General features: G+C 46.9%; 1 protein-coding gene across 5 annotated transcripts in view; it reads right to left on the bottom strand.

The window, feature by feature from the left end:
* Nucleotides 1-13,599, bottom strand: part of ABHD18 (abhydrolase domain containing 18) — a 143,160-nt gene that overhangs the window by 62,793 nt on the left and 66,768 nt on the right. For all 5 annotated transcript variants that reach the window (XM_030191747.1, XM_030191749.1, XM_030191748.1 and 2 more), the window contains one exon: nt 5,094-5,121. In XM_030191747.1, coding sequence (XP_030047607.1) covers nt 5,094-5,121 — 28 coding nt within the window. The remainder of the gene's footprint in view (nt 1-5,093; nt 5,122-13,599) is intronic.

The raw sequence follows: 13,599 nt of genomic DNA on the forward strand, positions 1-13,599 counted from the left end.
CGCAGGGAGCAACGTTAGTCTGCGGTGATATTCCTGGGACATCGGAGACCATTGTTGAAGCAGGTCAATCTGCAGAGGCCTCATATGCTGTTACGGTGGTGCCCAGGTTCCTGGCTCTCAGTCACCTCGGCCCCCGGTGGTCAGACCTGGTAGCTGCTGTGAACTGATGGTTTATCGTTTCCCATGTTCCAGAAGATATGCTGGTCCGGTCCGGTCCGGATCTTCCAACCTTCCAGATTGTTTTGGGAGCTTTTTGGAACTAAGCAGTACCCGTACCTGGTGAACTCCCTTGTATGCTGCCTTTATTAACCACCTGGGAAGGTATCTAGCTTGCCTTGCAACAGAGGTCCTCAGAGGAGTTTCCTTTGGTGAGAGATTGTTGCAGTGCTGCTGTGATATTTTCTGATTCTGGCTTTGACCCTGCTTGTCCCCTGGTTTATTCTTCTGTCTGCTGCCCGCCCTGACCCGGCTTGTTTTCTGATTTATTCTGCTGCCTGCCTGGAACCTCGGTGTGTTTTCTGGAAGTTTCCTGCTGTTCGCCAGCTGGCTGCTGTTTCCTGCAGTTCTGCCTTCCAGCCCTGCACTCAGGGGCTCAGCTCTTGAGGGACGGTGGCAAAGCACAGGTGAAGCTTGGGATGAATTCCTGTCCTGCCTGCTCCAGCTTGAGTTGCCTCGGCTGCAGTCTCCGCCTGGTTGTTCCAGTCCTGGATTTGCTGGTACGTCTGTTTTGCCTTTTCTGTGTTTGGGTGATTCTCCTGCCACTGCCGCCCTGCGGCCGTGGCCCAAGGGCTAACCCCGAGGTTCCGCGAGAGACGTGACATATGCGCTCTCACCCAAGGAACCACCTCCAAGGTGGCCGACATCAACCCCAGCAGCTGGAGAAAGTCCCAAGCTCGCGGGCGAGGCATCCGCAGGAGCAGATAGACCTGATTCTGAAGCTTGCACCGCCTTTGGTCAGGGAGAAAAACAAACTCCGAGGCCGTGTCGAACCGGACCTCCAAATACTCGCGAGATTGAGAGGAGGTCAGGTGACTTTTGGGTATATTGACCACCCAGCCTAGCGCCTGCAGGACTGTCACCACTCTGGCTGAGGCAAGACGACTCTTGGTTGCCAAATCCGCTTTGATGAGCCAGTCGTCGAGATAAGGGTGAACTCTGATACCCTCTCGCCTGAGACAGGCAGCTACGACCACCATTACCTTGGAAAAGGTATGGGGAGCTGTGGCTAGGCCAAAAGGCAAGGCCCAAAACTGGAAATGTTTTCCCAACACCGCAAAGCGGAGGAACCGCTGGTGTGGAGGCCAGATAGGAATGTGCAAATATGCTTCTTTTAGGTCCAGAGACATGAGAAACTCTCCTGGCTGTACTGCCTCAATGACGGAGCGCAGGGTTTCCATGCAAAAATGTCGTACTCTGAGGGCCTCGTTGACTCTTCGTAAGTCGAGGACCAGTCTGAAAGACCCACCTTTTCAAGGCATGACAAAATTAATGGAAAAGCGGCCGCAGCCGCGTTCGGCGGGAGGCACCGGGATCACTGCTCCGAGGTGCAGCAAGACTTGTAAGGTCTCCTCTACCGCGGCCCGTTTTACGGCAGTGCCTCATCAGGACTCCACAAACACGTCTCTCAGCGGGGCACCAAATTCCAGTCGGTAACCTTCTCTGATAAGGTCCAGGACCCACTGATCCGAGGTAATCATGGTCCACTCCTCTAGAAAGAGGGAAAGACGTCCTCCTATTGCAGGCATGGAGGAGTGGACCGGCGTCCATTGTGGAGGACGCCCCTGAACTCCTGGCCTTGAACTGGCCCCTGCGGAACGTTTGTCCGAGCAAAAGGAGTTCCTCTGCTGAAAACGGGCACGTTGAGAAAACCCAGCAGAGCGCCCCGGGCGATACTTGCGAGCTTCACGGAAGTGAGATCTGGAAGAGGAGGGAAACGCAGAACCCTTGGAAGAAGGCCTCAGCCTAACCTCAGGTAACTGCTGGGGTTTAGATTCCCCCAGGTCTTTCACAATCTTCTCCAATTCCTCTCCAAATAATAGGAGGCCCCGAAAGGGTAGCCTCACCAGCCTTTGCTTAGAAGCCATGTCAGCCGCCCAATGCCGCAGCCAAAGAAGGCGGCGGGCAGACACCGCCATAGACATCTGTTTAGCCGAAGCTCTGACCAGATCATACAGGGCATCAGCCAAAAATGACAGGGCCGACTCCATCCGCAGGGCAACCTCCGAAAGGGGGCCCGACATGCCCAGGCTGCATAGGAACTGCAAATTGACGACCTCAAGGCAAGGCCCGCAATTTCAAAGGACCACTTCAGCGCGGACTCCAGCCGCCGGTCCTGCATGACTTTCAAAGCAACTCCTCCTTCTACTGGGAGAGTGATCTTTTTTTGTCACCGCCGTGACCAACGCATCCCACTTTAGGCATCCCCAAAGGGGCCAAGTGCTCCTCACACAGAGGGTAAAGCTGACCCATAGCCCTGGCCACTTTCAAAGGCCCATCAGGGTCAGACCATTGAGCAGAAATAAGCTCTTGGATGGAGTCATGCACCGGAAAGGCCCGAGAAGGCTTTTTAGTACTCACCATCCTAAGATTAACAGAGGAGGCGTCGCCTTCAGCAGAATCATCAATCGAGAGGGCCTGCAAGGCATCAGTAATGAGAGCTGGCAGCTCGTCGCGGTGGAAAATCCAGACAGCATTGGGATCATCCAAATCCAGTGGCAAATAGGCACCCTCTTCTGGATCATCCGTCCCTGAGGGTCTGCCAGACCCCTCAGACCCCCCACAGCCCGACCACGGGGGGAGGGGGGGGATATGCGCCACTTTCAGACGGGGAATTTACCAGTCTATGTTTAGCGTGTTTCCAACGCTTGGGGGAGGAAATAACCTCTGAAGTCATCCCCAGGGCATCAACACCCGGAGGGAAGCCAGGAGGCAATGCAGTGTCAGACACCTGTGGCAGAGCTCTCTTCAGCATAAAAGCCTTATGCATTAAAAGCACAAACTCAGGGGAGAAAAACTCACCCTGACCCTCCGCCTCCAAATTAGGAGAAACGGATGTAGGAGCTCCTCTGGCAGCCTCTAAACAAGGCGTCCCCCTGCATTCAGACTCCTCCGCAACCGCGAGGGTCGAGGCATGCGGCGCTTCCAAAATGGCGCCCGCTGCCAGCTCCATCGAGCGGGAAGAAACATTGCTCGGCATGCTCATACTAGCGTGAGCGTCTAAGGAGCACGTTTTACACAGCCCCTCTGCTGATCTACGCTTACCACAACAGGAGCAGCTCTTAACTCCCTCAGCAGCCATCACCCGACTGGACGGAAATATGGCAATAAAATGGCGGCTTCGCGCAAAAAATTACCCTGTTCGGAATGGCATCCGCGAGACCTCCCCGGAGGAGCTGGGCATCACTCTCACCTCAGAAGACCGAGTCAATGAGCTCTGGTCAAGCTGCACAGAACCAGAATCTCTGGAAAAAGCCTCATAATAGCCACGCAGTAAAAGCGCGTTTTTTTTTTTTAACGCTGTGAGGAAAGTTGGAGGCAGGCAGCAACAGAGGGACTCCGGGAGGCATGGGTAAGGCAGGGAAAGGGCGAACCTATATGCCTTTAAAGTGGGCACCACCAGCCACAACACCCCTGCTCAACTGGCAAAGCACAGGAGCCACCCCCGGCAGTCTGAAATCCAGGAGCTGATCAAGCTACATCCACACCTGCTGGGAGATAGAGAAATACTGAAGGCAGTTGGGGGGCTAGCCGTCCAAGGGTCACTGTGGTTTTTCAGTGTTCTCTATCTCCACCTGCTGGTAGGCGGATACACCCCATCAGTTAATGGATTCATCTGCTGCTGATGACAAGGAAGCGCAGTTAGTTGGGAAGTGGACACTGTTTATGGGGCTATTTTGATATCCTGAGTTTTGTGGCAGTAGACATAGTGGGTAAGTTAGTTCTAGATGTAGTAGTTCAGTATTTATGAGCCCCTGCGTGGGCAAATGTGAGCAAGATGTGCTCTTTGAGAACTGGACTGTTGTAGTGTTATCCTAATAAAACTAATTTTAAAGTGAAAAAAAAAAAGAATATCCAAAAAGCCAGGTCAACCAGACGTATGCATAGAGCATAGACTTGTGGAAACTAACTTCATTCCAAAGTTATTTACTTCTAGAGCCACTTCTGGCTATGTTTCTAGTTGCATTCTGACCTTCTACTGGATCCTCTTGGATTGAACAGTAGGGTCCAGTAGGAGAACTTAGTATCCCAGGCACATATGCCTTGAACATTATACACGCAAACTACAAGCCTCTTGTACATTTGTAGAACACCTTTGCAAAACATTCCTTATTACTGGCTGCCAAATTCGTTCTAATAAACCACTGCTCTAACCCGGAGAACTATTACTGTCAATGGGTCTGTAAGAATATTATAGATTTTATATGCAGTTATACAGAAAATGCTATAAATTTCTGCTGTCAAGTTAAGACAAATCAATTTAAGAAAGGACAACAGAATGTTCAAGTAAAGTTTTGAGAATGAATGTCCTGCCACCAAGTTATAAAAGCCCATGGTATTTCAGTCCCAGCATTCTCACTATACTCCCCCCTAGTTTATAGTTTTTAATTTTTCTAGATCATAGGTTCTCAACCCAGTCCTCAGAAACAAACCCAGCCAGTCAGGTTTTCAAGATGTCCACAATGGATACACTCACTCTCTGTCTCTCACATACACTCTTCTCTGTCACACACATAGTCTCACACACACAAACACACTGTCTCACACACTCTCTCTCTCTCTCACACACACACACACTCTCTCACTCTCTCTCTGACACACACACTCTCTCTCTCTCTCTCTCTCTCAAACATACACTCCGAGGAAAACCTTGCTAGCGCCTGTTTCATTTCTGACAGAAACGGGCCTTTTTTTACTAGTAATAAATAAATAAACTGAAAATAGTAAAGTTTGCAGAAAGATATAACATTTACCATTCAACCATACACATTTTCTGCTCCTATTCACTTAGGGATTTATTGAAAAATACAATTTGACCACTGATACTGAAATTTTTGCATACAACTATACATATATATACACACAGTAATACTTACAGTTGGTCCTTGGGTTTCCTGCAGCCATGTAAGGATTGAAGTTAAAGAAAATAGATGTTTTCTTCCTTCAGATATTAATGAAACTATAATCGTTAATGGTGATCGCCACTGCGGCATAATGTAAGCCACATTGAGCCTGCAGATAGGTGGGGAAATGTGGGATACAAATGCAGCAAATAAAATAAAAAATAAAAATAATAATATATAAAAACATTCTAAGATAGAAAAAATAATCCCACCCAAGTAGCATCAAGAAAGCTGTCATCTCTGCACACCAAACTGGAAACAGTAATGCCTATTATTCAGCAAAGCACTTTTGCCAAAAGAAGAGCAAAGTTTCATTATAGCCTTATATAGCTCAGATGATGGTGTGATACTCTTAAAATACCTTCAAATAACTATAGCAAGGATATGAATGGGATCCAGGTGTAAGGAAGTATAACAGCTCTTATTTGAATAACCATGCAAATACAATAGATTTTTCCCTTCCAGACCTTGAACAGAAAATAAAAATATCCTGATGTCATCCAGCTCTATTACGTGGAGTAGAAGGATTTAATGGAGAGAAAATGAAGATAAAAAGATTTAATAGAAGGAACAAGGTTGGCTGGGTTTGGATTTTCCAGGGGCAGTTGTGACCCAGTCGGTGGGAGGAGGGGGCTAGTGTACAGCACAAGCGGCAGGTACAGGTGGACCTGATCTGTGCTGGGAATAGACCCTCTAAGTGACCACGGGGTAACCCCAGGTGGGTGGCTAGGCGTTTCATGACAGACCTTGTGTCCTTCTTTTTTTGTGGTAGCGATGAGATTGTCAGGCTCAGTGCGCGGAGTGAGGGTCACTATCCACTGCGTGGTGGTGACTTTTTTTATCTGTAACCTCCAGACATAAAGCACAGTGAACAACTGCAGCAGTAACAGGGTCCCTTTCCTCTCTAGTTTTTTTGGTAGTGTTAGGAGGTTAGCTGTGTGCTGATGGCAAATGTAGCAGCCCTGAGACACTGGATATGCCTGTTCTAAAACAAGAGCAACCAGATAACCTCAGCGGACAGGAGCTGAAGGACCGGCCTGTGCAGAGTTCTTCTGGGGTGACAGCAAACCCCTTATGGGCAGAGGCCTGTGAGTTGGCAGGGCCAGATGCTACACCAGCTGAGATCCAGCAGATCTACATGCTAGAGCGATAGCAGCTAGACCAACAGCAGTTGCGGCGAGAGAAACAGCAGCAGCAGAAGTTAAAGATGGAGATGAAAATGGCTCGCATCCAAATCTCCCGCCCAACCACTGCGCCAAGGCCCGAGGTAGGATCCACAGCCTGGATTGGCCCAACTTGTTTGCGCACTTTGATGATACCCTAAGTGAAATAGATGGATTATCTGTCTGCCTTTGAAAAAATTTGCCATCTCAATGAGATTCCTCAGAAAGACTGGGTACGCTATCTGGGAAGAAAGCTCAGAGCATCTGAGGCATTCCAAAGACTGTCTATGAAGATGTGCTCCCAGTTTGAGGAGGTGCGCAAAGCTTTGTTGAACCGTTATGCTATTAACCATGAGACCACAGACTAAGTTCTGAACTTTGCTAAAGGAGACGGATGATACTCACAGCAAGTTTGTGATTCAGCTAAGATACAAGCATCAGCGGTGGCTCAGTGGAGCTGAGGTTAAGACCCTGGATGACTGCCAAAACCTGATGGTCCTGGAGCAGTTTCTTTAGTGTTGTCATCCAGAGGTGAGGGAATACATTCAAGATCACCAGCCCCGTACTCCAGAGAAAGTGGCTGAGTTGGCTGACATCCCTGGTTGGCAGTCATCCTTATCCATGTAATATAATGTTCACCCTTGATTGAGGAAGGAATGCACAACCTTCAGTTGCATCAAGGAGAGCCCCTATGAACTCTGAGGTCTGTGCAGGCTGAAGATGTGATTTGGGGTAGTTGATGACAAATCTGAGGAAGCCCTGGTGGAGTCCTGAGAGGCTGCTATGATTAACCAATTGTCCAGGTAGGGGAAGACGCAGATGCCTCACCTGGGAAATACTGCAGCTACAACTACTAGATGCTTTGTGAAGACTCGAGGAGCTGAGGCGAAGCCAAACAGTAAGACCTTGTACTGATAGTGTAGAGTTCCACAGTGGAAGCGGAGGCATTTTCTATGTGCAGGGAGAACTGATATAGGGGAATATGCCTTCTTCAGGACTAGAGATCAAAGCCAATCCTTGAGTTTTATCATAGGAAGTAGTGACTGCAAGGATATCATCTGAAACATCCCTTTGAGGAGAAACTTGTTCAGGTCTCATAGATCGAGAATTTGACGTACTGCTCCTTTCTTTTTCATAATGAGAAAATATCTGGAGAACCCTCAATCCCTGTCCAGCGGACAAACTGGTTCTGTTAAATTCTGGCAGAGGAGGGCCAAGAGCCCCTCTCAAAGTAATCTCATTTGGAGGGATTTGAAGAGACTCTCTTGGTGGATGATCAGGGAGTCTTTTTCCCTCAACTCACAGTGTAGCCATGCCGAATGGTGCGGAGGGCCCATTAGTTGGAGATTATAAGAAGCCACCTTTGTTGGAAGAGAATGGAGCCTCCCTCCGATACGTAGGTTGCTTGGCACAGACATCTGTATGATGCCATTGCTCTCTAGGAGAGTCAAAAATTAGGTTGTTGTTTAGACCGAGAGGGTGTCTGGGATTTTTATCTCTGCTGCTGTCTTGGGCCAAGATGCACTAAAAAATCGTTAAAGCCCTTCCCTTACCGATTCCCTTAGCGAATCGGTAAGGAACGGCCATGCATCAAAGAATAGGAATGCAAATGAGCTGCTCGTTGTAGCTCACTTGCATTCTCTAATCCATCGTTAAACAGTCGGCCGGTCGAGCATGCGCAGAGCAGCCAAGTGTTATGCTGGCTGCTCTGCGCATGCCAAGAACTTCCTTTCTGGACGTCCTTTACTATATATAATAAAAAGACGAGCTGTGCCAATGGACGTCCTTTATGGACGTCCTTCACCCTACACCCCCCCCCCCCCCGAGGTCGCCGCCGCTCTCCCCTGCATTGAAATGATAGCTTCCCGCAGCCCCGGCCTCCCCGCCACCTTCCGCACCCGCCACCCCCCCTGAGTTCGTCATCGCCGCCGCCGCTCCCTCTCCCCCTGCCACCGGGCGGGATCCTCACAACGCCTCTCACCTCCGTGTGAAGGCGCTGCAGCGGGCAACAGCTGATCGCTTCCCTTCGGACTTCCCTCCTTTCCTCCCTAGCTCGCCCTCGTCTGATGTCAGCATGTCCCTCAGATGCTCGTCCGGTCCAACGCACATCCTGTCCCTCAGATGTGGTGTGGACACAGTCCTGTAGCTGTGATAAGAGCTGCTTTTTATGGAGAAATTGGGAGCCTTATCTATATTGCTAACATATATTCTATCCTTGAAGAACATAAACAAGTAGCTCCAAGGGTCCTGCATTGACATCAATTCTCATAACAAACTACGTCAATGCTGACAACACTGTCCTTTATCAGCAGCTTCTGTCTAGTAAACAAGAGTTGTTATGGGAAAATTAGGTTCTTACCTTGGTAATTTTCTTTCCTTTAGTCATAGCAGATGAAGCCATTACGTATGTCCATCAACCAGCAGGGGAGATAGAGAGCACTCAAACTTTCACAGTGCCCTCTTGGCCAGCTAGCTCCACTGCCTCTTCAGTATTTGAAGCTTCCAAAGCAGTATGGCAAACCGCAATGGGAATCACAAGAGCTTTCCTCACAGCGAACGATGGCCCATCACAAGGGCATGAACTCATAAAGGAGGGAATGCACATCCTCCTGGAGGGAATAAACTCATCCTCCTTATTGTATAAGTGGAGGGGAACACACACGCCTCCTGGAGGGAATCACACATCCTCCCAACACACTGGAGGGAATGAACTCATCCTCCTATTTATAGAGCTGGAGGGGAACACACGCGCCTCCTGGAGAGAATCAACACATCCTCCAAAAAAAACATGCTGGAGGGAATGAACACATCCTCCTAAATTTAAACTGAACATGAATCCTGAAGATTGTTTTCCAACTTTCTCCCAAGGAAGGAACTTCAGGAAATTAGAACAGAACCTGAAAAACAGATTCACAGCATACAATCATACAGGGAGGGCTCATGGCTTCATCTGCTAGGACTAAAGGAAAGAAAATTACCAAGGTAAGAACCTAATTTTCCCTTCCTTGTCATCAAGCAGATGAAGCCATTACGTATGGGATGTAACAAAGCAATCCCTAGATAGGGTGGGAACAAGCCACACCACGCGCTAGCACTTGTGCACCAAAACGCGCATCCCTCCTGGCAGCCACATCCAGCCTGTAATGTCGGGCAAAGGAGAGCTTAGAAGCCCATGTTGCTGCACTGCATATCTCTTGAAGAGAGAGTGCTCCAGTTTCAGCCCAAGAGGAAGAAATCGCTCTAGTAGAATGTGCCTTAAAGGCTACAGGCGGAACCCTGCCGGCCAGCAGATAAGCTAAAAAGATAGATTCTTTGAGCCAGCGGGCAATAGTGGCTTTAGACGCTGGAGACCCTCTGCGAGAACCAGATAGCAAAACAAACAGATGATCAGAAGTCCTGAAAGAGTTAGTAACTCGCAGATACTGCAGCAGAGTCCTGCGCACATCCAAAAGGTGCAGCTGCCCAAAAGATTCTGGAAACTCTTCCTCTGAAAAAGAGGGCAAGAAAATAGGCTGGTTTAAGTGAAAGGCTGAAACCACCTTAGGCATAAAGGAAGGCACGGTCCGAACCGTGACTCCGGACTCTGAAAATTGCAGAAATGGGTCTCTACAGGACAGCGCCTGGAGCTCTGACACCCGTCTCGCCGAGGTAATGGCCACCAGAAAAACGGCCTTCAGTGTCAAGTCTTTCTCCGATGCTCGCCGAAGCGGCTCAAAAGGAGATGCCTGCAGGGTTTTCAAAACTAGCCCCAGGTTCCAAGCTGGACAGGGTGCTCGCACTGGAGGTCGGAGTCGAAGCACCCCTCTAAGAAACCGTGCCACATCTGGGTGAGCAGCCAAAGACACGCCTTCCACCTTACCACGAAGGGAGGCCAACGCTGCCACCTGCACCCGCAGGGAATCATAGGCCAAGCCTTTTTGTACACCTTCCTGCAAAAAGTCCAGAATCGGCAAGACAGGAGTCCGCATTGGAACAATGGCTCTGGAAGCACACCAACACTCAAACAGGCACCAAATCCTGGCAAAAGCCACGGATATCCATACGTAATGGCTTCATCTGCTTGATGACAAGGAATCTTCTGTTAGACTGGATGTCTCCACAATGTCTTAGAGTTTTAAAGACAAAATTTGCACATTATAATCAGGTTCTTAATGCTGGATAGTGCCATGTATGTCATGTAGGTCCATATAGTCAAAGGGATGGCTGGACACAGTGCTCGTAGCAGTGCTACAGTAGTGTTTCAGTAGCTTGATTTCTTTGCTCCTACACCCCACAAATCACCACTTGAATTCTCAAATTGGGAGAAAGGAAAATCTTATTGAAAGAACTACTCCACTTTCCTATCCTGCAACTCCTTTGTAGCCACTTCTCCCTCTATGAGAATAGTAGTCTTCTGTGTAACCATAGATACCAAGACCCTGGTTCAACGATGAACTACTATTAAAAAAGAAAAAAAAAAAAACCTATGCAGGAGACTAGAAAGAACATGGGCCAAAACCAAAACAGAACTAAACAAAGAAATATGGAGAAAACCATAGGAACTTACAAGCACAATATAAAGAAAGCAAAAGCAGAATACTACAACACATATGCGAACCCAGAACAGATAAATACGAAAAAAATATTCAAAATCATGAACCTACTGAAAACCTAGGATGTACTGGCATCAACCAAAAAACCATCTAATGCCAACGAGATTGCACAGTATTTCGAACAAAAAAAAATAACTAAGAAAAGATCCAACCTCGTGATACCTCAGGCATCCATCATAGACCTCTTACAAGAATGCGAAACCAACAACATCCAAACCATGGCAGACAGAATCTGGTTCGCTTTCGAACCACCCAAAACAAACACAGTGAAGGAGGCCAACTATATTTTTATTTATTTTTGTTACATTTGTACCCCGCGCTTTCCCACTCATGGCAGGCTCAATGCGGCTTACATGGGGCAATGGAGGGTTAAGTGACTTGCCTAGAGTCACAAGGAGCTGCCTGTGCCTGAAGTGGGAATCAATGAAAAACTCACCGGAATGGTTCATCGAATGCACCACCAAACAAAAGGACAATTCTCAAAAGATAAAGGTGAAATCGTGCTCACTCCAATTCTAAATCTACATGGCTAGATTTAGCTACCTGGTTCCAAATGGTGGAACTCTATACCAAAGATCATAAGAAGTATCACCAACTATCTCCAATTCAGAAAAGAACCGAAAACCTACCTCTTTAAAAAATTCTACAACTAAGTAACATAAGCCAACAAAGATCTTTCTGCTTCCAAATCGTAAACCATCACTGTTAGTCGCTTCCTAATCGCTAGTTGCTTCCTGATTGTAAATCATTATTAAAATTTCCACCAGAAGGAAAACTGTAAACAATCATTGTAATTTCATCAGAATGTAAATTGTAAGCCACTTTGAACTGGTTTTTGATAACAGTGGGATACAAGAATACATAAATAAATAAACAAACAAACAAAGCACATAGTATGAAGTCACAGGTTTCAGCTCTTCTCACTGACCTACATACTATTCTTGACACAGGGGTTATTTCATTATTAGTGTCACTTGACCTCAGTGTTGCATTTGATTTGGTAGACCACTCCTTACTGCTTTCCCACATAAATGCAATTAGTCTTGAAAGCATTGTCTTATAATCTTTCTCCAGTTTTCTTTCAAATTAAACTATGCTAGTCTCTACATCCTCCTCTACCTCTTCCTCCTCCTTCCAACTCTCCTGCGGTGTCCCACAGAGGTCTGTACTTTCTCCACTTCCATGTAACATCTTTTTAAGCTCCTTAGCCATTTTAATCTAGGACTTTAACATAAAAGCATTTTTTTATGCAGACGTCATTCTTTTACTTTTCCCTACTTCACCTTTTTCCCCAGATCGTCATACAATCCAGTCTCGTTTGAAGGCCTCAGCCAAGTAGTTATCAAATGACAGGCTTATATTAAACCCCATTAAGACAAGCATTTGTTGGATAACTGGTCATCATTCTTGATTATCCTCCATTCCAGTCCTTTTTGATAAACCGACTGTCGAGTCTTTCTGTTACTTAGGAATTATCATAGATGACGAATTATCTTTTCAGAAACAAAACTCTCAAGATATTAAGATGGGCTTTCTGGCCCTGCGCAAGAATTGTTCCCTTTGTAATCTTCTCTACTTTTCTACTTTGCACACTCGTAACACATGCACTCCTGATATTGTAAATCGATTATTCTAATTCAGTATATGCTGGTGTTATCAAATTTCAAATTAAGAGGTTCCAGACTTTGAAAACTCTGCACCTCTTGTGTCGTACCCAAAGGTTTGACCCAGTCTTTCCTGTACTAATCGGACTTCACTGGTTTCCCACTCAATACCAAATGGCAGTGGTTCCCAAACCTGAACTGGAGGCACCCCAGCTAGTCACGTTTTCAGGATACTCACAATGAATATTGAGCGAGATTTGCATGCAGTGGAGACAGTGCATGCAAATCTCTCTCGTGGATATCCTGAAAAAACGACTGGCTGGGGTGCCTCCAGGACCAGGTTTGGGAACCACTGTCATATGGTTTAAAATAGTCTGCTTAGCAGATAGCAATTTACTATTTTGAACGTCCCTAAATGCTGACTATTCCTTATACCACATCTCATATGCTAAGGTCTCTGGATTCACACTGTTTAGTCCTACCAGCCCCTAGGCAAGTCCACTATGAGTCTACTAGAAACTTTGCATTTTTCTTTCTAGCCCCCAAAACTCTGGAACAATTTACCTGTGTTTCATTACTCTGAGCACGTGTTAAAAAAAAAAAAAAGTAAATGTCTCCTCAAAACATTTTCATTTAGCTCTTGACAATTGGTACTCAGGCACTCAGTAAAGTTTCAAGGCATTGTGGATCGCTCTTTTTAATAGTGTGTGTGTGTGGTTTTCTTTCCTATTGTTATTGACATTCTTTCTTTTAACTTTTATCTTTTGTATTTGTGCACTGCTTTGATCTGCATGTCAGGTTCAGAGGTTATATCAAGCGGACGAGTCGGAGAAACTTACTGACTTCACGGTAAACCTGGAGGACGTAATGGGGCAGTTCAGCAAACTGAACAGTAGCAAATCTACTGGAACGGATGGTATTCATCCTAGAGTACTGATAGAACTGAAAAATGAGCTTGCGGAGCTACTGCTAGTGATATGCAACTTATCCTTAAAATCGAGCATGATACCGGAAGATTGGAGGGTGGCCAATGTAACACCGATTTTTAAAAAAGGCTCCAGGGGAGATCCGGGAAATTATAGACCGGCGAGTCTGACGTCAGTGCCGGGGAAAATGGTAG

Source organism: Microcaecilia unicolor, chromosome 2 (assembly GCF_901765095.1).
Source record: "Microcaecilia unicolor chromosome 2, aMicUni1.1, whole genome shotgun sequence".
Classification (NCBI taxonomy): Eukaryota; Metazoa; Chordata; class Amphibia; order Gymnophiona; family Siphonopidae; genus Microcaecilia; species Microcaecilia unicolor.